This window comes from Neopsephotus bourkii, unplaced genomic scaffold, assembly GCF_033783945.1.
Source record: "Neopsephotus bourkii isolate Nb327-2 ecotype Australia unplaced genomic scaffold, CSIRO-AGI_Nbou_v1 NB_1680, whole genome shotgun sequence".
NCBI lineage: Eukaryota > Metazoa > Chordata > Aves > Psittaciformes > Psittacidae > Neopsephotus > Neopsephotus bourkii.
Genome location: NW_026902154.1, coordinates 771,793 through 793,792, shown reverse-complemented (window position 1 = coordinate 793,792; position 22,000 = coordinate 771,793). Strand labels below are relative to the sequence as shown.

Sequence of the window (22,000 nt, the reverse complement as noted above, 5' to 3'; positions counted from 1 at the left end):
ATTGCCTGCCTTGGGAATGTGCTTGGAGGAGCAGTGGAGAGTACAACGTAACGACAAAGTGGAAAAAGCAGCATTTGATGTGTCCTGCTGCACTGTGCTTACTGTGAACAGAGGTGCAGGTCTCTGTGCAACAATGCTTGTCTGTTGCTAGCAGCCCTGTGTAGGTCAGAGCGTGGCTTTGTGTCCCAGCACCTCTAAGCAAATGAGGGTTTGCCGTGGCTTATAACAATGTCTCTGGGAGAGGCTTAATGTGTGCTATTTTCTTTCTACCTCCATGCAGAGATTTGCTTTAGTTTTCCAGGGATGGGCTGTGCAACATTCCCAAGTGACAGCTTTCACCTGGTTACTGGTGCAGGATGATAAAGGAAGATCGGAGTACTACTACAGGGGGAAATGTATAACTTCCTGATGCTCTAAAAGTGTTTCAGGGGAAGACACTGTAGTGTGGCTTCAGCACTGCCTGACAGCAGCTGCCTCATCTCTCTTCCTCCTTCCTCAGTTACAGTGAAGTCGTGTCCCTAGACAGGCATCTAGTCTGGTTTGCTCTCCCATTTCAAGGGGTGTCCTTTTTCATGCACAGCCTGAAGCAGCTGGGGGAATGAGCCTCCAGGTTGGAAAATCAATCCTCTGACAGGGTTCATGCAAGGTTAATGCGTGAAATCTCTCCCCCTTCTCCTTCCTGCCAGGTTTTAGCTGGAAAAGTCTTCTTGAAAGTTAATAAGCCTCTAAGGTTTATTTTCCCATCAAAGGGGACATTTAAACCTGATCTACTACAGCTCCCCTGTGTTTTTCTGTCTTGCAAAATCTGATTTGAAAGCTGTTCTGATTTGGGAATACTCCAGTAATTCACTGCTAGATCTCCTGGTGACCAAGTTATTTTCTCCTGCGTTTCATCAATGACTTTATTGCTAAATTGGCACTACAGCAGTGCCCTTAGCTCCCACAAGCTCTGTGAAAAGAGGTGAGTGTTAAATGGTAGCACCAGCATAGGATGCTCTTTTCTGGTTACACAACATGGCTATGAAACTGATGCAGAAGCTTGTCCCTCAGTTGTTACAGGGCAGCAGTGAATTAATTACTGTTTTTCGTATGCTAAATCCAAGCACAATTACAGTTGAAGGTGAGGGGTTCTTGGGTTGAGATGCTTTTGAACACATGTCCCAGCACCTCAGGCTCCTCTGTAGTGTGTTATGATGTCTGTGTGATGTGTTTGTGGCATGTGCAAGGAATGAAAGCTTTGATCCATCTGTCTGGGGTCCTTCTCCATCCTACTGTGCTGGCTGAATCCTCTGCTCACTGGAAGGCACAGCAGGGAGAATGGGCTAGGGGAGATGACCTAGCATTTCTTGGGATGTAGGATGCTCACCCCTCAACTGCCTCCCCTGATCCGAGGAATGCCAACACATTCTGCTGCTGCTATGGATGTGGGGGGTAGTGCTTGATGTGCTGAAAGCACCTTCATCCTCAGTGGTGTTCAGAGAAGGTAAACGGAGCTGGTGAAGGGCCTGGAGCACAACTGTGATGAGGAACGGCTGAGAGACCTGGTAGTGTTCAGTCTAGAGAAGAGAAGGCTCAGGGGGGACCTTATTGCTCTCTACAGCTACCTGAAAGGAGGTTGTAGTGAGGTGGGGGTTGGTCTCTTCTCCCAGGGAACAAGTGATAGGACAAGAGAGAATGGCCTCAAGTTGCACCAGCAGAGGTTTATAGTGGATATGAGGAAGAAAATCTTCACCAAAAGGTTGTCAATCTTTGGAACAGGCTGTGCAGGGAAGTGGTGGAATCACCAGCCCTGGGGATATTTAAAAGGCATGTAGATGTGGCACTTGTGGACGTGGTTTAGTGATGGACTTGGCATTGTCAGGTTAATGGTTGGATTTGATCTTCAAGCTTTTTTTCCAAACTAAACAATTCTGTTTCCTCTGTGTCTTTGGCTGCCCATAAGTATAAAACTGACAGTTGTGTGTAAGTCTGGGGCTGCCCAGACTAAGTCAGAGGATCAAATCTCCTGCAGGGTCATGACACTGGCAGCCAGGCAGTAAGGAACAGGGAAGCAGCTTTTCCTCACAGCAGGTTTAGGGATTTCCCAGTTGGTGTTGCAGGGGACTGCATTGCACTTGATGTGCAAGATGTGATACTAGCAACAATCTTCTGTCAGCTGACCCCAGCATGGTGCATGTGTGTAAAATGTTAGTGCTTTATTTCACTTTGATCTTGGGATAGGAGCTGTGCCGGGCAACAGATTTTCTGCATGTTTCTGTGCTGGTATCCATCTGGATTCTCAGATCCTCCTGGAGGCTGGAATTCCCTTTAGTCATGGGAGTTAAATAGATCTGTTCAAGCAGTCTGTTCATGAAGCTCCCCTCGTTGTACAGATGGGGCTGAAGCTCACAATGGCTCTCATCTGCGTATCAAAGCCCTGGGCATATGGACAGGGTTCTCTCCACCACCCGATGCCTCTGCCCAGGCTCCTTTGCCTGCTCCCTGGGGGCTTGCATCCTCCAAGTACATCTTAGGGTGCTGTTGAACTGGGGAGCTATTTCTAGCTTTGTCAGCTACCCTGGAGAGGCCCAAAGGTGAGCTGGGGCTGCAGCTCCACAAGGCCCAAGGTCCTGCAATGTAGTGCAGAGAGATCCCAGCCCATCACTGAATAATAAATAATGATAAATAGGCTCAGCTTGTCACAGGAGAAAGGATGTGAATTGCATGCTACAGAGAGAGCATCTGTACTCCTGTGTCCTGGCCCGAAGGCACACTGGAGGCTTTGCAATCCCCAGCAAAGCATGGCTCATTAAAGGGAGCCAGTGCAGAGGGGAGACACATACCAGAGCCCAGCCTGTCCTCGCTGGCCTGTGGCGTGCTATTACAGTTGGTTATTGGTACAGTGTAATGATGCGACTGTTGGGACAGATGGGAAAGCAAAGCGTGCAAAAAACCTCTGGAGGCGGCACTAGTCTTTGATCAGTGATTTGTTGCTGTTGTGCAAGTTGCCAGCTTTGACTCATGCGTCTTGCTGTGGCTTGATCTTTAATCTGGTAATGTGAGGCTCTTGGCTCTCTCCAAAGAGAGTCAAAGAGGTAGGTTGTCACCAAGTAAAGCACCAGCCACCAGATTCCAGTTGATTGGAGCAGCAGGAGAGAAGGACAGTGGCCAAAGTGGATTTTAGCATGCAGTTTGAGTTTATCACTGTGAGCATCAGAAAGGAGGGAGGAAAATACCAAAACAGTGAAAGAGCATCTGCTTTTATTCTGTTAAGCAGGGGCTGTGAGCAGACTTCACTGACAGAAGCTTTGCTATTTGTGGGTGCACAAAGCTGCTGAATAAATAGGCAGTGCCTCAAATTTGAAAAGGCTGGTTTGCTGCAAAGACAAGCATGGAAGTTTCTGGTGGTACTGGGAGCAAACTTAGTCCCAGTACTCTGGAATCAGGAGCTTTGAAATATTAAGAAAATCCGCTTGGTGGGACAGAAAAACAGGGGGAGAAAAGTCAGTGCAAAATCTACCCAAAAACTGTGAGGCAGAAAGGAAGAACTGGGGGGACACTGCACACTGTTGCTGTTGGGAATTTTGCTGCTGCTGCAGAGCAGTGGGATCCATGGGGAGTGCAAATCTCAGACACTTGCTGGTACTCGTTTTCTGCACATACACATATAAATACATACATATGTGTGTCATATATGCATATGTGTGGGTCTTTACATAGATATGTAGTGAAACTGGCATAGGCAGGTTGGTGGAAACTCTGAACTGTGCTGCAGTAGTGGTGGCTGTAACTTATGACTTCACCAGTGGAATCAGCCTGGTACTAATGGAGATTTTTTAGGTGTTGCCTGGCAGTTGCATCACTTCAGAAGGGCAAGCATGCATCCTGCATGCCAGCACCAGCATAGCCAGCCACGTTTGCCCTTTGGGTCCTTGTGCTGTCGTCAAGAGAGCAGAAATCATGTGCAATCCTATTTTATCCCATTATGTTCTCCCTTAATTAGACTCTCCTGGACTTGTCAAGCCTGGCTGCCCTGAGGGGGAAGTGAAGGGATTTCTGAGCTCTCGTACTGTTCACCCAGAGTGCTACTGAAGAAGGATTTCCAAGCACGTTGCTCTAATGAGCATCCTTTGATGGTGCTTGGGCTGTGGTGTGCCAAGACAAACCCTGACCCATGTTGCTTCCCTGACCCCTTATTCTTATTTCCTGCCTAGCTATGGGTAACTGCTTGTTCTGCTTTCTTATGCCTAAATCAGAGGAATTTGTGTTTGTCATCCTTTGCGCTCCCAAAGGGTTTGTGCAGCATCTGACACTTGGTAACAGGCAGAAAGGCGAAGACAGGATCTAAAGTTTGGGTTCCTTAGCAGCTAGTTTTAGGTGATTTCAGTGGTCTCTCCTCTCTTGAAGAGAGAAGGGGGACACTCTGAGCTACACAGCAACTCAGAAAGCGTTCAGCTTTTTATTTCAAGAGGGCGAGTCCTTTCCTCAGTGTTTGAAGCTGAGCTTCTTTAACGAGCTACATCTGCATAGGACTCAGTTTTGATCAGTTTCATTTCTGCTGCTAATGAATCCCTGGCAGGGCTTCAAATGCAGTTTGGAAAAGTTGAATGCTACAGAGTGGGAAGAGAGTGACAATGAACCTCAGTGTACAGAGGAGATGACTTCTAACTTGGTGGCTTAGCTGAAATGTTTGTGGTCTGAAATTACAGAGTTTCTTGTCCGTGAAAGTGTAGCTGCCTGCTCATGGAGCCACGCATTTTGGTACAAGTAAGCAGGGGCTTTGGCTTGCAGAGACGTGGAAAAAGCATCACAATGTCTAGGAGGCATCACTTGCTCTTGCATGTGGGCTGGGGCTTGCTTTGAATTTTGCTTGAATTTGGGCTTGGTTGGGATGTTTTCTCTCCCTCTGTAAGAGAGGGGGTCTGGCCTGCACCCAGCGAGGGTGTTCTCTGCAACTTCAGTAGTTCTCGTGTGAAGCACGACTCCTTCCCCCTCTGCCTTCACTCTGGGTGCCAGGGCTTCTCAGTCTGGTGTTCAGGCTAGCATCATTTGCTTGTGAATAGCCAGAGCTTAGATGCTGCTCTGAAGCAGTGGCTCTGCTGCAGTCTAGCCATAAGGGATGGTAATGTACAGCACTGAGCTGGGCGCCAGCAGGATATGGACCCCCTCTGTACAGATGGGAAGGTAGTATCAGGTCTGCTTTTAACCAGATGGTCAACTTGCCAGGGAGATTTATGCAGGTCTTGCAGAGTCCCCTGATCCTTCCTTCATGGGTGCTGTTGGTGTGGGTGGGTGGGAGCCTCAGGAAAGCTCAGAGCAGACCCATGCAAATGGTGAGCTGACCACTTCCTGCTCTAGCGAACTCGATCTACGAGTTAGCAGAGAACAGGTTAGCTGTCAGTGGCTGCCAGCTCACAGCCCTTGTGACAGTAAGGTTTTTTGCCTGCGTAATTTCACTTTTACTATGTTTTGATGTAAAATGGCTTTTTAATTGTGGCCCTTCTGAACTATCGGCATACAAGGCAGTCTCCAGCCACAGTCGCTGCTATTAGCATGCATGCAGCAGCCTGTGACAAGGGACACGTAAGTGTTGTGGGTAGGAGTCAGTTGTGAAAGTGGCCTAAAGCCATGATGGACTTCAGAGGGAACAGGCTCAATTGAGTCCCTGCCATGAGAAGAGCACAGCTGAGAGTAGGCATTTTCCTGCAGGGGAGCAGCATTTGCTTTGGACTTGGTTTCTGATAAGTGCCCTGTGACTCTTTACTCTTCACTGACGTCTCAGCTCCACAGGGTTCAGTGCCAAGACCTGGGGCTGCTGGCAGAGTAGGGCAGCTGCAGGAGCCTGTGCCACCACAATGGCACCATGTGCAGTTGTTGGGAAGCTCTTGGCTCAGTTCAGAACAGTACCTGTGATGCTTTGGCCTTGCCTGGTTGCAGCAGTTCTGCTTTGCTGCAAGCCAGTCTCATCTTGCTCTCCAAATTCATGGCTGAAGTGGACTTAGAGTGAACATGGTGGTGGGAGGTCTTGTTAAATGGGAGTTGTGCAGTTGTTTCTTTCCACAGAGATGTGCCATTATGTGTGTCTCACTAACAAACAACAGAGTGTAGCCAGCTGGTGTGCAGGAGCTGCACGCAAGCTGGGTCAAGGCTTGGTTTGATAATGTTGGTTTCTATTTCCCTGTTCTTGGCATGTTCCCAACTTGTTGTTCTGCTCTCTGGGTTGAGAGGGAGTGAGGGGCTTGTAGTCCTGGGGAATCACTGCAGAAGGATGGGGGACTTGGTCTGTCTTGTTGCTGTGCTTCAGTCATTATCCCACAGCTGTACAGCATCGCTGCCTGCATCATGATCAGTCTTGGCTTTTCATTACCCTTTCCTCAGCTCCTCTGTGCAGTCACTTTAGGCTCAGAAACAAACTTTTTTGCAGCAGTTAGTCACCCACCTAGGCAGCTGCTTTATAATTTTGCAGAGGGTTTCTGTGCAGACACCCAGTTTCCTACGTTACAAGAAAAATACAGTTACAGTCATCATCTCCCCACAAGTAGAGATGAAATAGAAAATTTGGACAAAGGCAGCTCACCTTGAAATTGCTCCTTCTGGCGTATGTCTGCAGATGCAGTGTCTGTCTCTTGTCTTGGCTACCCAAAAGGTGTCTTAGAGATTACTGGACCTTGAGTATGAGAGGAATCTGGTGAGTCTGTGATAGGTTTGGGTTGGTGAGGTACAGTATTTGAGTGATGGCTTGGTTGAGGACTCAGGACCCCTGTAGTTTTACTGTGAAGTGCTGTAAATGTTCCCTGAGCCAGGGCTGAGCAGCTTCTCTTGGTCTGTGATTTCAGATGGCACTTCAGTGGTGCCAAAGACAACAGACCCCAGGAGTCTCTGTCCTCTGTGCACTGCAAGCCTTGCTTGTGGTGAAATGAGGAGTGACCAACACAAGGTGATGGGCCTGGGGGTTGTTCCATGCTCCAGGGAAGACCCTGGCTCTTCATTATGGCTCTGCAGGTCCTCAGTAGCCCCTGCCTCCTCGGGCAGCCTGGCAGGACCAACCTGTTGCTGACTCCTCACACAGCCCTGTGTGTGTTCAGGAAGCACATTAGTCTTTAATCTTCTAATTGAGAGTTTCAGAAACAACTTGTCTGTAAAGATCAAAAGCAGAGGTACAGGCTTCTTCCTGCCTGGTTCCAACCTGGATGGGAAGATGCAGTTTCCCTGCACACAGGTGCCTCCTGTTCTATACAGGCAGCTCTTGCAGCCTGGCAGAGGAGCTGTAGGGCTGCCTGCCCCCAGAAAGCCCCACTGGAGGAGGGTAGTATCCTGGCTTGGCTGAGTGTGGTTAATAACCTTCCCAGGACACAGATAATCACAACACCCATGCCTGCATGAGGGTGTTTCCCCCTGGGTGCCAAGGCACACATGGTCCATGGAGAGGGCTGTATTGCATGTGCTAAAAAGGCAGTTGAAGGGGATGATGTGACTGGAGAATTTTCTTGGGTGGCCATTTAGCATGTTACCAAGCAAGCTGCATGGTGTGGAGGGCTGCTCCCATTGTGCAGGGGACAAAGCTGAGCTATTCACTGGCCTGCGACAGGCACTGGGGTTGGAAGAAATGCCATGGAGGTTTAGATTCATTTCTGTGCAGCCCTTGGAGCCCTGGCCAAGAGCTGACAGATACCATGTGAAGATGAGAGGTAGTGGGGCTGCCTCCCTCCATCTGTGGTTTGCAGCCTTAGTTCCTCCTCACTGTGGCCCCATGGCGATCTGCAGAAATAAAAGGAGATTCTTTTCCTCTCTCTCTGCCTGTCCCATCTGTGCAGGGAAGTGAGATCTCCAGCCTCAGAGAAGGCCTTCACAGGGTGGCTCCCTTCCCAGCTGGCTGCTGTAAAGGCCAGGCTGGCCTGCTGGCTCTGCCATTTCTGCACACTGCTCTCAGAATCCTCTTTCAGAGCCCTGTGTGCCTTTTGAGCTCAGCTCTTCCCATCAGTGAGTGAAATGAAGCCAGCATGCAGCCTTTGGTCGGGATTACCCATTGACCTGCACAGCCAGAGAGGTGAGACATGCCCTTAGTTCACCCTGACAGCCAGCCCTTGATCTGAAAAGAGCTGGGAAGGGGCTGCTGTTGGTTTGTGTGCAGCTGGAGGGAGCAGCTCAAACCCACAGCAGAATAGGCCATCTGTCACTGCTGTGCAGATCTGCTGGGCTCCGGTGCACTCAGCATTTCACCTTGCCGTGTGTGCTTCTGCCCCCAGAAAATATCTGTCTGCATCCCAGATAAATGTGGATTCTCACGAGGGTCTGGCATGTCGTCTGCCTCTGTACCCTCCTCCCAGCACCCAGCAATGGGCATGTCACAGAATCCCAGGATCCCAGACTGGTTTAAGCTGGAAGAGACCTTAAAGTTCAATCAGTTCCAAACCCCAGCCACAGGCAGGGGCACCCTTCACTAGACCAGGTTGCTCCAAGCCCCGTCCAACCCGGCCTTGAGCACTGCCAGGGATGGGGCAGCCACAGCTTCTCTGGGCACCCTGTGCCAGTGTCTGTCTACAGTGTAAAGCCTGAATGAAGAAAGAGGCAGGTCAGGGGTCTGTTGCTGCTCTGGGCAGGGTGATGGGAGGAGAGGGGACTGCTGTTCTTCTGGTTGTCCTATGCTGTGGTTGTACAGGGCTGTGTGAGAAGCATTTTCCCCAAGCAGCTGGTAGTGTTTCTGAAGCAGCTCCTTGCTCTGCATGAGTAATGGGCTGGCTGCACGCATAACATGCAGCTGCAGCTCAAAAGAGCAGTGTGAATGGCTGTGGGAGCTCCTCTGGAATCCGTCTCTGGAGTGGCTCTGCTCAGTCTGCAGGCTACCCCACATGTGCTGGCATTCAGCTCTCATACAAAGGCGCTTGGCTCTCATAACTGTCCCCATCCGGAGACCGAACACTACATCAGTGAAGCACTGCCTGCCCTCTGTACCTCTGTCACCAATAGGCAGCGAGTCTGGCACCTGAACCTGACTGCCACATCCCTAAGGGAGATGCAGTGACTACTCCTTGTCTACATAAAGCTTGGATGGATATTCTTGGTGTCTAAGGCACAAAAATATGTGCTTTAAACATTCTGAATGAAGGCTGACACAGTAAGGCTGTTGGAAAATTATTTAGGAGTGGTCACTTTGTTCTTGGCACAAAGCATAAGCATTGCTTATCTGCAGAAACATAGCAGGTACTTGGAGCCTGACAGGTCAAGTGCTGTCAGGCTGGAGATGGTCTGGCTTACCTTGAGGGCAGGCTGGGGTGTTTCTGCACATCCGCTGGTCTTGGGCAGTTGGTGGAAGGTGCCAAGCAGGCCTGTCCTTGACGTTTTCCCTGCCTTGTGTATCTGATTTTAACAAATAACTGTTTTTACTGTGTAGTGAAGTTTCCTGATCAGGCTTATGGCAACTGGTCACATTTTGTTCACTCTAGAGTTAAGCCTTGTCATCATCCCTGCTTTATTTATGAGTAGTGGCTCATGAGCCTGAGCAATTGAGATGTTTGCCTTTCATTTTTATTGATGAGAGACATGTCTTTGTGCACAGTGTTTCGTGGTAAGGCACTCCTACCTTTTCTATCACATCAGACCACATCTTGTCCTGTTCCTCTTGTTCTACTGACATGGCAGAGCAGTTTTAGCAAAGCCAGCACACGTACCACTGCTTTAGTTAAGCCCTGTGAAACTGCTTCCAGCATTCCTGGAGTATTAGAAATAAACTGCTGAGCTCAGTAGTAGACTCACCAGCACAAGCATGTAGCGCTGGAACAAGCAGAGCCAGGCAGGCAGGCAGGGCATGGCACACTGCATGGGTGCAAGCAGGCACAGGAGATGTGCAAGCTGCAGCTGGGCTTGCATGGTCTCTGATTCCGAATTGCTGCAAGGATGGGGCAGAGCGCTTGGGAGATCCAGAGCTCAGCTCCCACTGAGCTCCAGGCTTTTGCATACCATCAGTTCCAGGGAAGTGGCCTGGGCAGCAGCAGTCCCATTCCCTGCAGCTTACTGATGCCCTCTTGACCTCATCCCATGGGGTGGTGATGAGAATGGCTTGGCAAAGGAGGAGGGTGGGTTCCAGGTTTTATACCAAGTAAGGCCATAATGAGGTGTGAATTCTGGAGCCCTGGTAGCAGCTTCCCCTGGGTTCCCTGCCCAGAGAGGACAAATGTGGCTGGCAGTGGAGGTGGAGCTGTGGCAGAGCAGCCAGCACAGCTGAAGCCCTCTGCATAAAGGAGCTGTTTGTTTTGCTGAATTGTTGAAGCTCTATTGACAATAGCAGCCTCCCTCCTCTCACGCTCAAGGAACTGTGGTGGCCACACACTGATCCTTTCTCCTGTCTTGAGGCACCAAGTTAGAGTTATTCTTCACCAAGCCCCTCTGACTGGCTGTTGCCTTTTGTCCTTGCTCTACAGGCATACGAGTGGGCCTTGGAAGGGATGCGGCACCTTGCCTGCATCAGCATGGAGGACTGCAGCTCCACTGAGCACTGCACAGGTGTGATCCAGTGCCTGGAGAGTTACAAGGGGCAGCACCCAGACATCAGCGATGCCCGGTTCCAGGAGATGAAGGAGCTGGCCTGTGAGCTGAAGAGTGACAAGGGACTCAAGCAGTGGAAGTTCGCATGGTCTAAATGCCAGGAGACCAAGCTGGTTTTTGAAAAGAAACTTGAAGCAGCCTTAAGAACAAGGAGGTCTCTGCTGTCAGACCAGAAACCAGCTTTGGGGGAGCAGCCCCAGGCTGGCAGCCTGTCCCACCGGCGGCACTCTGAGGGGGCCACCTCCAGGTCCCACTGGGACAGGACTTGCAGCACACCCCACTGCTACAACAGGCCCAGCTGCGCTCTGGGGTGGGCTAAGGAGAAAGTGCCCTCACCCTCCTTGAGCTGCCCTGGTGATGTCAGTGCTGGGGAAGAGCTTGCCTACCAAGCCACTCTCAGCCCTGGTCCTCAGAGCAGAGTTTCTTTTGCCACCGGGATCTCCAAGTCTCCAAAGCTGCCTGAAGAAAAGCCAAACCTGGAGAGTATATTAGAAACTCCAGAGGTAAAGCCATCCTGCACATCCACTGCTGCCTCTGGGAAGCTGCCTCCCAGGAGGATGCTCCGGAAAGCCCAAAGCTTTGACCTCCCTTGTGGTGAGAGCCTATGGTCAGGCTGCCAGAGGACGCTGAGTGAGCCGGCCAGGTACGGCAACACCGGTGTCTTTATCAAGGGGCTGGAGGTGAGCAGCACGGAGCTGCTGGACAGGACGTTCGCTCTGCGGCAGCAAGGCACTCACAACTGGCCTGCAGACTGCGCCATGCAGGAGGGACCAAGGGGCTGCCCCTCCATGTCAGAAGCCAAGAGCTGGGGCAGGTAAGTGGCCGTGATACTCAGTGCTCAGGTCCTCAGGATATTGAAAAGGCAGCCAGCAAAGATGTGAAGGGCTCTGCAGGGAGAGTTACTTTGGGAGAGTATACAGGGCGGATAAATGGAGATGTAGCTCCAGCTACATACTCTGTGGTAGGGCTGCAGCATGGCTAAGCTGTGGAGAGCCCAGGGATGTGGACTGTGCTTGAAGGGGGATCACAGGGCAGGGTCTTTCAGCTGCTCTCACTGAAAAAGATTGAAGAAATCTGGGCAGAGACTTCTGACAAGGGCCTGTAGGGACAGGACAAGGGGGAATGGCTTTAACCTGACAGAGGGGACACTGAGATGAGCTCTTAGGCAGAAGTTCTTCCCTGTGAGGGTGCTGAGGCGCTGGCACAGGGTGCCCAGAGAAGCTGTGGCTGCCCCATCCCTGGCAGTGTTCAAGGCCAGGTTGGACACAGGGGCTTGGAACAAGCTGGTCTAATGGAAGGGGTCCCTGCCCATGGCAGGGGTTCTAACTGGATGAGCTTTATGGTCCCTTCCAGCACAAACCAGCCTGGGATTCTGTGAAAAAATTGGTAGGAGAGATGAGAAATTACTGTGGGGGGACTGCAGAGCTCCTCCACTGCTAGTGGTCTGGATGGGAGGGCTGCAGACATCGCCGTGTGGACGGGGCCTCTGATACCCTACCATGTGTCAGGAAAATGCATGTTGGGGGACGAATACCATCAGGCAGGAAAATAATGGCTGTGCTTCTCAAGGGAGTGATGTGGCAGTCCTCCTGACCGTGGGCACTGTGGCAGTCCCACTGCTGGGTCCTCTGAACAGTCAGAGGAGTTGGCCTGGGGAAGCCTTAGAGGCAGGGAAGGCAGGCACACGCTGTAGTAGTTATCTTTGGTGCTTCACTGCCTCACAGTGGAAACCTCGAGTATCTAAGAGCAATCCTTGTAGAGATGAGCAGAACAACCCATGCTAGGAATTGCTGTTAGCTGACCAAGAGATAAAAGGTTTTGTTTGTCACTCGCATTTATATTGGCACAAGCCTGGGTCCAGAGCTTCTGTTCTCCCAGGCTTAACTTGCTTCCCACAGCACCCAGTCATCAGGCTGCCTCCTCCTCACAGAAGTTACCGTAACTTCTGCTGTGCCTGTTGTTTTAGGAGTGCATCCATTTGCAGAGCAGCCTGTTGCATACAGAGCAGGGGCTGGGTGGGCTCAGGTTTGTGTGTGTCCTGCTGAGGGTGGGTTAGGACCACAGCCAGCCAGAGGCTCACCCTTCCTCAACAGAAAAGCCAGTGGAATTCCTCTGATCAGCCACTAGCTTTGTCAGTGCTCAGGGTCAGAGCTGTCATGGACATTTGTGAGTCTGAACTTGGATCGTGCTCAGGGGCCACCTCATCTCCATGCTGGGTCTCGGGGAGGGATTCTCTAGAGACACTCCCATGCTCTGCTCCAGGCTAGGCCCCTTCAAGGCTGAGTGTTTTCTCTCACAGCAAGCTGCATCACATCATCGATGAGATGGTCACCACGGAGCGGGAATACGTGAGGTCGCTTTGCTACATCATTGACAGCTACTTCCCTGAGATGGAGCGCCTGGACCTCCCCCAGGACCTGCGTGGGAAGCGCAGCGTCATTTTTGGGAACCTGGAGAAACTCTATGACTTCCATAGCCAGTACTTCCTGCGGGAGCTGGAGAGCTGCTGCAACCACCCGCTTAGGGTCAGCCACTGCTTCCTCCGACACGTAAGGCACCAGCACATCATCCCCTGGGCCGGGTTCCTCCAGACACACATGTCTCCTTTGCCCAGAAGTGCCTGTACATCTGGCTGCTCACCTTCACATTAGTGGGCTGTGGCTTTCTTCAGGACCCTGTGCGCGGTTGGTTTGTCCATTGCCAGCTCCAATGCTAGGCTGGACTGGGATGGCTCTGTGAGGCTGAGCCCAGGCAGCAGCAGATGCTCTTTGTCTTTCCTGTGGCTCTTCGCTACCAAGAGTCACTGCCAGGGAGGCAGTTTTCTGCCCCTTAGAGCCCACGCACTTATGTAGAGGTATCCCTTACCCTGTCTTCTGTCTGTGGTGTCCGTGTAGAGTGATTTCAGTGAGGGGGGGGCGGTACTGACCTGCTGCTCTTCGTGGAAAGGGCTGCTAGGGAGAAGCACTTGCCACTCGTCTTAAGCTCAGCTGACTCTTGCATGTTTGCTGCTACCAGGTGAAGGGTACCTGTTGGGGAACGTAAGGAACAAGGGGTAACAGGACAATGGATTAAAAAGTGTTAGCTACTTTATGAAGACAAGAACATCCCTGACTTTTAATGAACTTGAAAAAAAGTCACTCCTGAAACAAAGTCACTCCTAATGTCATAGGAGGCTTTCCTGCAGCTTGGGGAGGCAGAGCTAGATTAATCAACCCAGCGCATGGTTGTTGCTGCTTCTTGAGCTGGCATTGTTCTCACATGGGATTCTCTTTTGCAGAAAGACCAGTTTGGGATGTATGCATTGTATAGCAAGAACAAGCCGAAGTCGGACTCGCTGCTCGCCAGCCATGGGAATACCTTCTTTAAGGTAGATTCCACTGCCTACATCATGATTGCTCTTGGTGTTTGGGTGTCTGGTGTGTTTAAACAAGCCTAACTTCCCTGCTCAAGGCATGCTCAGCACTTCTGCTTTCTGGCACAGCTCTCTGCACAAGTGTACATAGGGGGACAGGAGCAGACATGCAGTGAGTGCTTTGGAAAGGAGCCCAGCATACAGCAGCACTGGTCCTAGGGCCTTGCATTTCCCTGCAGAGCAAAGAGAGCACCCCAGTGAGGAGAGCTGTATCAGTGCCTGCCTGGGGAATGTGGGGTGATCCATGGGTTCTGCTGCCTTCACTCTGCTGCATTTCTCAGTTCAAGCAGGTGCAGCTTGGGGATAAGATGGACCTGGCCTCCTACCTGCTGAAACCCATCCAGCGAATGAGCAAGTATGCCCTTCTCCTGAAGGACCTGATCAAGGAGTGCAGCGAGGCACAAGAGCAGGAGCTGGGATACCTCCGTGCTGCTGAGGAGATGGTGAAGTTTCAGCTCCGGCATGGGAATGACCTCCTGGCCATGGACGCCATCCGTGACTGTGATGTACGTTATTGTTCTCCCCTGCCCAGGGGGGTGGAGCCACTCTTCACCTTATCTAGACTTAGGGTCTGTGGGTTGTATGGTGAGCACCCCCCTCAACTTCCTACAGTGAACAGGATGCCAGTACAGCACAGAAGGACTACTAAGGCACAGGGTAAGGGAACAGCAGGGCTTGGAGGTCTTGATCTGTTAGAAAAGACAGTGTGGATGCTGTTGATTTGAGCTGGGTGAGCTGCTTGTCACAGCACGCTCCCTGGTGCTTACTGGTGAGGTGGGGCAGCCTGGTGGCCCTTACAGATTCCATCCTGCAGACTGCCTTGGGGCTTCCATCTCTTCTGAGCTGCTAAGAGAGTCAGGCAGTTTGCAAGAAGGAAATTGAACAGATGCCCATGCCCAAGATAGGCCAAAATCAGCTGGTGGGACTTGAGGAAGAGGCATGTGAAGTGCAGCACTGGAGGAGGATAAACCCCATGGCTCAAGGTGCAGAAAGGTGGATCTGGGGCACGAAAAACTGAGGGACTGGCCTCCTGACCCAAATGTGCTCCTGGCAGTTTGATGGGACTCTTTTTCTCTTCATCTCTTTTCTTCTCCAAAAAAGAAAGTTCTGGCTGCTGCCTCCAGTTGTCACCCCAGAGGTTTGTCACACATCTGCTCAGGGTGACAGGAGAGGGTCATCTGTGGGTTAGGCCTAGGAGAAAGGCACAACCCTCCTCCGAGCTCTGAGCCACTTGTTTCAGCCTGGTGTGGCCTCCAGCACTGCCACACAGCCCCACCTCTTCCAGGAACCCTCCTAAGATGACACATAGCTGCCACTTCTTCACCACAGCCACATGGGACCCTGCTATCTGTGGCTGCCCAGCCCTGATCCTGTGGGGTCTTACCAGGGTGTTTCTTGTGTTCAGGTGAACCTGAAGGAGCAGGGGCAGCTGGTGCGGCAGGATGAGTTCACCATCTGGCTGGGCCGTAGGAAGTGCCAGCGACATGTCTTCCTCTTCGAGGACCTGATCCTGTTTAGCAAACCGAAGAGGATCGAGGGTGGCTTTGACGTGTACATCTACAAGCGCTCCTTCAAGGTGAGGGCAGCCCTGCAGCTCCCTCTTGGGCAAGAAGTGTCCATGGCTGGTTTCCTCATGGACACATGGCTCTGAAGTGGGAAGCAGGAGCACCTTCAGCAGAAAAGCTGCTCTCACCACTGCTAAGCCTTCTTCAAGCCATGCACTGAATCCAGAATGGAATACTTCACACTTTAATGCATGGGTGTGCTCTGTGCTATAAGGTGTGGGGCCAAGGTCTTCTGAGGGGACAGGTAATGTAAGGGAAAGGCAGTATGTGCATGGCAGGGAGGTGGTGCTGACTCTGAGTGAAGTCCTGGGAATTGCCTGGGCCGTTTCTGCTCAGCAACATCCAGGTAATACCTACTCCTGTCCAGATCCTCAGGCTCTTTCCTGTTGGGTCTGCTGAACTGAGGGTAGCTCTGGCACAGTGTGTAGGCAGGGTTTACCCTTTCTGCGCCTCATGGAGCCCCAGTTGATGCTTTCCTCTTTCTTTTTCTGGCAGACAGCAGACATTGGTCTGACAGAGAACTCTGGAGATAGTGGCCTGCGCTTTGAGATCTGGTTCCGAAGGCGGAAGTCCAGCGACACCTACATCCTCCAGGCCAGCTCAGCTGAGACTAAGCAGGCCTGGACCAGTGACATTGCCAAGATCCTGTGGCAGCAGGCAGCCCGCAATAAAGGTGTGATTCCTTCCTGGGGCGTCTGTGCCACAAAAGGTGCGGGAGCCCTGTTCAGCTCATGCTGTCCTGAGCAGGTTTGGAGCATGTTAGCAGGCAGCTCTGTGCAGCAAGTGGCTGTGTGCTGGCATGCAGCCTCAGGAGCATGTGCTGAGCTTGGCTGGGCATGTCCCTTCCCTGCCCCTCATCCCCAGGGAGCCTGACCACTCCAAGGTCTGTGTCACTGTAGACACCCACCGGACTCGGTGGGAGAAATGGGAGATACTAGCACCAGGTTCCCTGCCCCGTGAGCATAGGCTCTGTTCATGGAAGGCTTCCTTCTCTCCCTGTGATCTGGACTACTGCTGGAGTGGCAGCAGCCTCAGCCAAGCTGGCTGAGTCTCTTCTCTCCACTGCAGGCTTCCTGCTTGGCAGGACTCTCATAGGCAGCATGGCACTGAGCAACTGTGCAGAGCAGGGCATGACTGCTTGTCCCTGGAGGCTCCTCAGGACCGGGGAGTGAGGGCAAGATAGATCTGATCTCAATGGTGCAGGAGTAGCCTGGCCCAGGAGTGCTGTGGTCTGGGGCTTCATAGTGCCCGTGGGGAGGGTTGAGGCAGCCTCATTGTGTGGTTGTGGGTCTCTTCCTTCCCAGAAATCCGAATGCAGGAGATGGTCTCCATGGGTGTGGGCAACAAGCCATTCCTGGATATCAAACCCAGTGAGGCAGCTATCAATGACCGTGCTATCGACTACATCATGAAAGGCAGAGGTAAGTGCAACCATGCCTTCCCCCTTGCTCCCTGTGAGCTGGGCAGGATTGGTACTCAGGCTTCTTTGGTATGTTTTCTGGCAGGTGCCAGGACCAGAGCATCCATCGCAGTGTCTCTGTTTGACCATTCCAACCCCTACAAAAGGACACAGGCACAGCTCTCCACTGGCAGCACCCCTACTGCATACAGCCCTTCCTCCTCCTCCCTTCTGGGGCCCCTCAACCTCCACATGTACCTGGACCAGGCTCTGCTGCCTGGTGTCCTCGCTCCCAGCCGCCCCTTTGATGTCAGCACCTGCATCGAGGAAGATGAGCTGGAGCATGAGACGAGCAGCCAGCCCTCACTGAGTACGTATGAGCCCAGCGCTCTGCAGCTCATCCCCACCTTTTGCTGTGAGCTGTGTGGTCAGATCAGGCTTCTCTGCAGTCCCTGTCTTGTCTTCTCCCTGCCCTTCTGTGCCACCTTTGTCTCAGTGTCCAAGTTGGGAGTTAGGTTGGATGAAGGGATTAGTAAAGCACTCTGTGATCTGCAGCCATGCCTGTGGGAAGCTTGGTGATTGTTCTGGGGCTGCTGTGGCCTTGGAGTCCAGTGCTATGTCTCTGGCCCTTTGGTACAAGGCACTCCAACTCTTGCTCTCAGCAGCCTGGTCTAGTGACCCCCTGGCTTCTCCTGTGTGAGCTTCCCTGGCCAGTGCCTACCAATCTCTAGCATCATTTGCCACACTTCCTTGGGTGTTTTTGTGACCTACGGCTTTAAAGAGGCCCATACAGGAGTGTGGCTTATCTGTGGGCTTGTGTGGCCAGTGCCTCTGCAAACAGATATATTTTCAAGTGTATATAGCATAGACCTATAGGCCAAATTCATGGTTGTCAGGGTGACCTTCCTCTCTTTCCTCCAGCGACAGAGAGCTCTGAGTCCTCACACTGCATGTCAGGCAGTGGCTCCAGTGGCTCTGACAGTGGCTGTGTCTCCAGCATCCCACAAGAAAGCTTCTGTGAAGACGTGGGCTCACCACCGTACGTGCCCCTCAGCTCACAGCACAGCTCTGCGGTGGTGGAGAAACCCCGATTCCCCAACAGCCAGTACATTTCTGCAGTAAGTGTGAGCAGCCAAAATCCTCTCTTCACTCTGCCTGTTCCTGCAACTGCCACCCCAGCTCAAGCCACCACCTCTCCTGGGGGGACTGAAGATGCTACTTTTGGTGTAGGGGTCACTGTGGGGAAGTGACAGTGACCACAGAGACTCAGCCTCCTGTAGGGTGGATGAGAGCCCCTTTCTTGTGGAGCCTCCCCTTTGGTGGCCAAGGTCCTCAGGGAGGTGCTCTGGAAAAAACCTTCAGTGCTGGAGGCTGCATGGGAGGGGATGCTGCACACACAGGAGCTATGATGCTGTCATGGGCTGGGGTACATGCGCGACCTCCTGGGATGGATGGGGCTCTGCTGCAGATGCTGCTGAGCTCCTTTCCTGGGAAGTTTGAGCCTTTTCTGGGGAGCAGTGAGATGGAGAATCAGAAGCCTTTTGCTCTGAGTTGTCAGAGCGTCTCCTGTTACGTTCCTGAGAGTTCTCAGCTGCTTCCCTTCCCACTAGTTCATGTCCTGATGCTGTTGTCCTCTAACCCTGTACTAATGCTGGCTTCTCTCCTCTGCAGAAAGCAGGCCAGGTCACCATAAGTCCCTCGACAATAGTGTGAGCCCCTCTGCACACGTATACCACCTAAGGAAGCAGAGTTGTAAGTAGCCCCTGAAGGGGATTTTCCAGCAGGTCTACATGCTGGTCAGGTTTGTCAGGGGAACCTTACCCTCAGCTTCTCGATTAAAAGTTTTCTACACTCCTTCCTAACTGGTCTCTGAGCTCTGATTCGTTTGGTCAGAGAAGACCAGCTTCCATAGAGCTTTCACCTCAAACAGCTCATCTGATGCCTCCCTGGCTTGAAGCAGAAGCAAAACAAGCAAAATCCCTTCCAGGCAGTAGAGGATTAAGTACCACCTTAGTCACCAGTGTTCAGATGAGCTGCTTTCCTCTGAATGCTGCCCAGCTGTCTAACCACTAATCTGTTTCTTGTGGCTGTTTGCTGAAGTCCTGCTCTTAGTTACTCCCTCTGACATGCCCTGGAGAGCCCAGGGTATTCTCCCCAAGCTGGATTTATTGACAGTTTCCTTTGAACTTCCAAAGGAAACTGAACATCACCAGGTGGAGGAACCTGGGCCAGGATGCCAGAGGGAGCAGCTGATTTCTGGAGGATGCCTTCACTGCCGGGAAATGGCTGTTGCTCTGAGGAAGGAGAGCACTGGTGTGGGTGCCAGCCTTTGGAAAGTCATGTCATGGCCCACTCACATCAGCCAGCTTCTTGCTTAGCTCCTTCCTCTCTAGCCTTAGGGTTGAGCCTCCCTGCTCACAGAGAGCAGAGGGGAATGCACACAAGGGAGGCAGGATCAGGGCTAGAGTGGCCAAGGCACAGGGCACTAGGTGGCTGGTAGGTTTGGCACTGTGGGCTGTGATGACCACACAGGCCCACAGCTCATATCCACAGGTACAGGAGTTCAAACCAGCTGAACAGAACCAGCCAAGATTTAAATGTTGTGCCCTGAGCTGCTGGGGGAGTCACAGGTGGGGCTTTAGAAGTGGCTGCTGCTAGGACTGAGCCTTGGGGTGAGCTCTGAGGTGTAGATCTCCTCACAGGGGAAGAATCATGCTTCTCCTGCAAGGCTTTTCCAGTAAAACACTCCTTCCCCACTCAAATGCAGCTCTGACAAACAGTGGTTCTCAAGTGTTTTCCAAGATCACCAGGACAGAGGGACCATGGGTCCTGCCCCATGGCGGGAGTGCAGCTCTTCTAACCCATTGCACGCTGCTGTGTTCCAGGTTTGATTGCCATTTCAAACTCCCTGAAGACTTCTGACCATCAGAAGGAGACAGTCTTCACCCTTGAAGATACATTCTTTTCTTACACATAATCACAAACAGCCCCAAACATGACCTATGGCTAGGGGGATGTCCCAGGAAGGTTTCTTTCAACTACGTATAATAGCTTTGGTGTCGGATGGGGCCTTGGGGATTCAAAACATGTTTGCCTGATATTTATGAGTAATAGTAACATAGCTGTTTGGAGATAAAGAAAAAAAGTATTATTTTTAAAGCTATAAGCTGTACAGATTTTGTTACGAGTGATTCTGTTACTATTTGTTCTGTAAGCTGCACATTTTATAAATTTTTTGGAAGGGCATGAAGAGAAACTGAGGTATTTAAGTAAAAGTAGTGCAACTTCCTGTTTCGGGGTTATATTGGCCTGGAGCTCAAGATTTAACGTCTTTCCTTATGTTCTAAATATGGCTATCATAGCAGTAATTTATTTTCTTGGCTTAATACTTCTGTTTAATAAAAGCAATTTCGTTGTTATGGTGAATTGTTTCTTCAGATGATTCTGACAGTGCCTCGGTGCTGAGCTTATCTCTGGTAACCTCCTGTCAGCTCCTTTGCTCTCTCTGTGCCACTTCTGCACTAACCAGCTGCTGGCTAAACCACCTCAACCCTGCACGTATTCCTGGGAGAAGGGAGAATTCCCAGGTGCCAGTGGAAAGGCCAAGGCAGAGCAGGAGCAGCCAGCAGATGTCGGTAGGAGTGCGGAAGACGGGGGTGGTCTGAGGTCACAAAACTTCCAGCTCTAATTTAAGCCATTTCCCAGCGTGGCTGCTGTCCTAGTGCCAAATGTCCTCTGTGCCGCATGGGTCAGGTCCCATGGCACAGGGTGCAAGTGGCAGAGCTCAGATCCCATCACTCCTTGTTGTGGTGTTGTGCTGGGTTTTGAGGTGATGGGGCCTGACCACTCACATTGGCTCCACCTGAGCCCCTCTCCATGTACTCCAGTCTGTGGTTGTGGCTTGTTTGAGGAGCTTGGCATACTGAGAGCACCCAAGACCATCAGGTTTGGGGTGTGATGGGTTGATTATAAAGCCAAACATTTCCTGTATGTTGTTTAAAGTAGCACAGTGTAGTGGGAGCCCTATGCTCCAAAGTGACCCAGGGGAAATGAAAATTAGCATTTTTGGAAACCATAGTTATTTGCTGCCAAGCTCCTGTTGGTTTACTCCTGGTTTGTGTAGTGCTCTAAGTCAGACTCATCTGGTGTCTGTTGTGTTCAGCCTGAGGAAGAAGAAGCAGCAGTAACTTACGGTGTGTCTCAGCTGTTAAACCTCACAGATCACCCTCAACGTGCAGAGCAGGCTCCTTCCAGCCTGGGACATCTGTGCTGTACATAAACCACTTGTTCAGTTTTAACAACATGGATGTTCTTAAACCTGTGATCTTTTTTTGACAGCAAAGGGAACCCGGTTTGAAACCTTGATACAAAGTTGTGTGGGAACAGTTGCACAGGGAAGATTTCAGAGGTTACTGTTTTAGAGTAATTGCTGTATTAATGTGAGAGTCTTGGGCTGTCAGGACACCACTATCTCATGTCACGAGAGAGAGAGAACTTAACTAATGCAACAAGAGGAATATGAAACTTCCTGAATTTCTCAGTTTAAAGGTTTCTGCATTGCTGGAAAAACTGTTAGTCACGTTTACCTGACACTGTTTCTTCAGGGTTTGATTGATTTGTCTAATAAAGGTTTTTTCTTTGTATGATCTCATTTGCATTGTATCTTGATTTCAGCATGGGCTGCAGTGGAGAGGGTGGGTGGGCTCAGGGCACTGTGGTTGTTAAGCCATCTCTGAATACAAGTCAGGGATTGACAAGAAGTTTCTCAAGCCAGGGTGTTAGATTGAGACTGATAGGGTCTCACTGGGGTTCACATGGTTTTGCAGTGTGGAGTGTCAGCCCAGTGCAACAGCTTCTCCACAGCCAGGTGAGGAGGGAGGTGAACACTGGGCCATGGCTGGAAAATCGCCAGGAGCATACAGGCAGAGCGTGTCCTGTCTTGCAAGAGAATCATCTTCTGTTAGATAAACCCCACATGCTGCTGGTCAGGGTATGAGAAATAAAACCAAAGGTGGCACCTGCTGCAAAGGTTCCTGCCTACACAGAGCTGCTGTTCAGTGTCAGAGAGCACGTAACCAAAGCTCACAGAATCCCAGCCTGGTT

At 51.4% G+C, this 22,000-nt stretch overlaps 1 protein-coding gene across 4 annotated transcripts in view; it reads left to right on the top strand.

Annotated features, from left to right (window-relative positions):
• LOC133224437 (pleckstrin homology domain-containing family G member 4B-like) overlaps positions 1 to 21,548 on the top strand; it is a 92,984-nt gene extending 71,436 nt beyond the window's left edge. For 2 of the 4 annotated variants that reach the window (XM_061375921.1, XM_061375918.1), the window contains 9 exons: positions 10,398 to 11,335; positions 12,821 to 13,070; positions 13,799 to 13,888; positions 14,215 to 14,439; positions 15,339 to 15,509; positions 15,994 to 16,171; positions 16,803 to 16,919; positions 17,004 to 17,267; positions 17,819 to 21,548. In XM_061375921.1, coding sequence (XP_061231905.1) covers positions 10,398 to 11,335; positions 12,821 to 13,070; positions 13,799 to 13,888; positions 14,215 to 14,439; positions 15,339 to 15,509; positions 15,994 to 16,171; positions 16,803 to 16,919; positions 17,004 to 17,267; positions 17,819 to 18,147 — 2,562 coding nt within the window. In that variant the 3' untranslated portion in view covers positions 18,148 to 21,548. The remainder of the gene's footprint in view (positions 1 to 10,397; positions 11,336 to 12,820; positions 13,071 to 13,798; positions 13,889 to 14,214; positions 14,440 to 15,338; positions 15,510 to 15,993; positions 16,172 to 16,802; positions 16,920 to 17,003; positions 17,268 to 17,818) is intronic. The other 2 variants (XM_061375919.1, XM_061375920.1) reach the window with 2 other exon arrangements.
• The last annotated feature ends 452 nt before the right edge of the window (positions 21,549 to 22,000 follow it).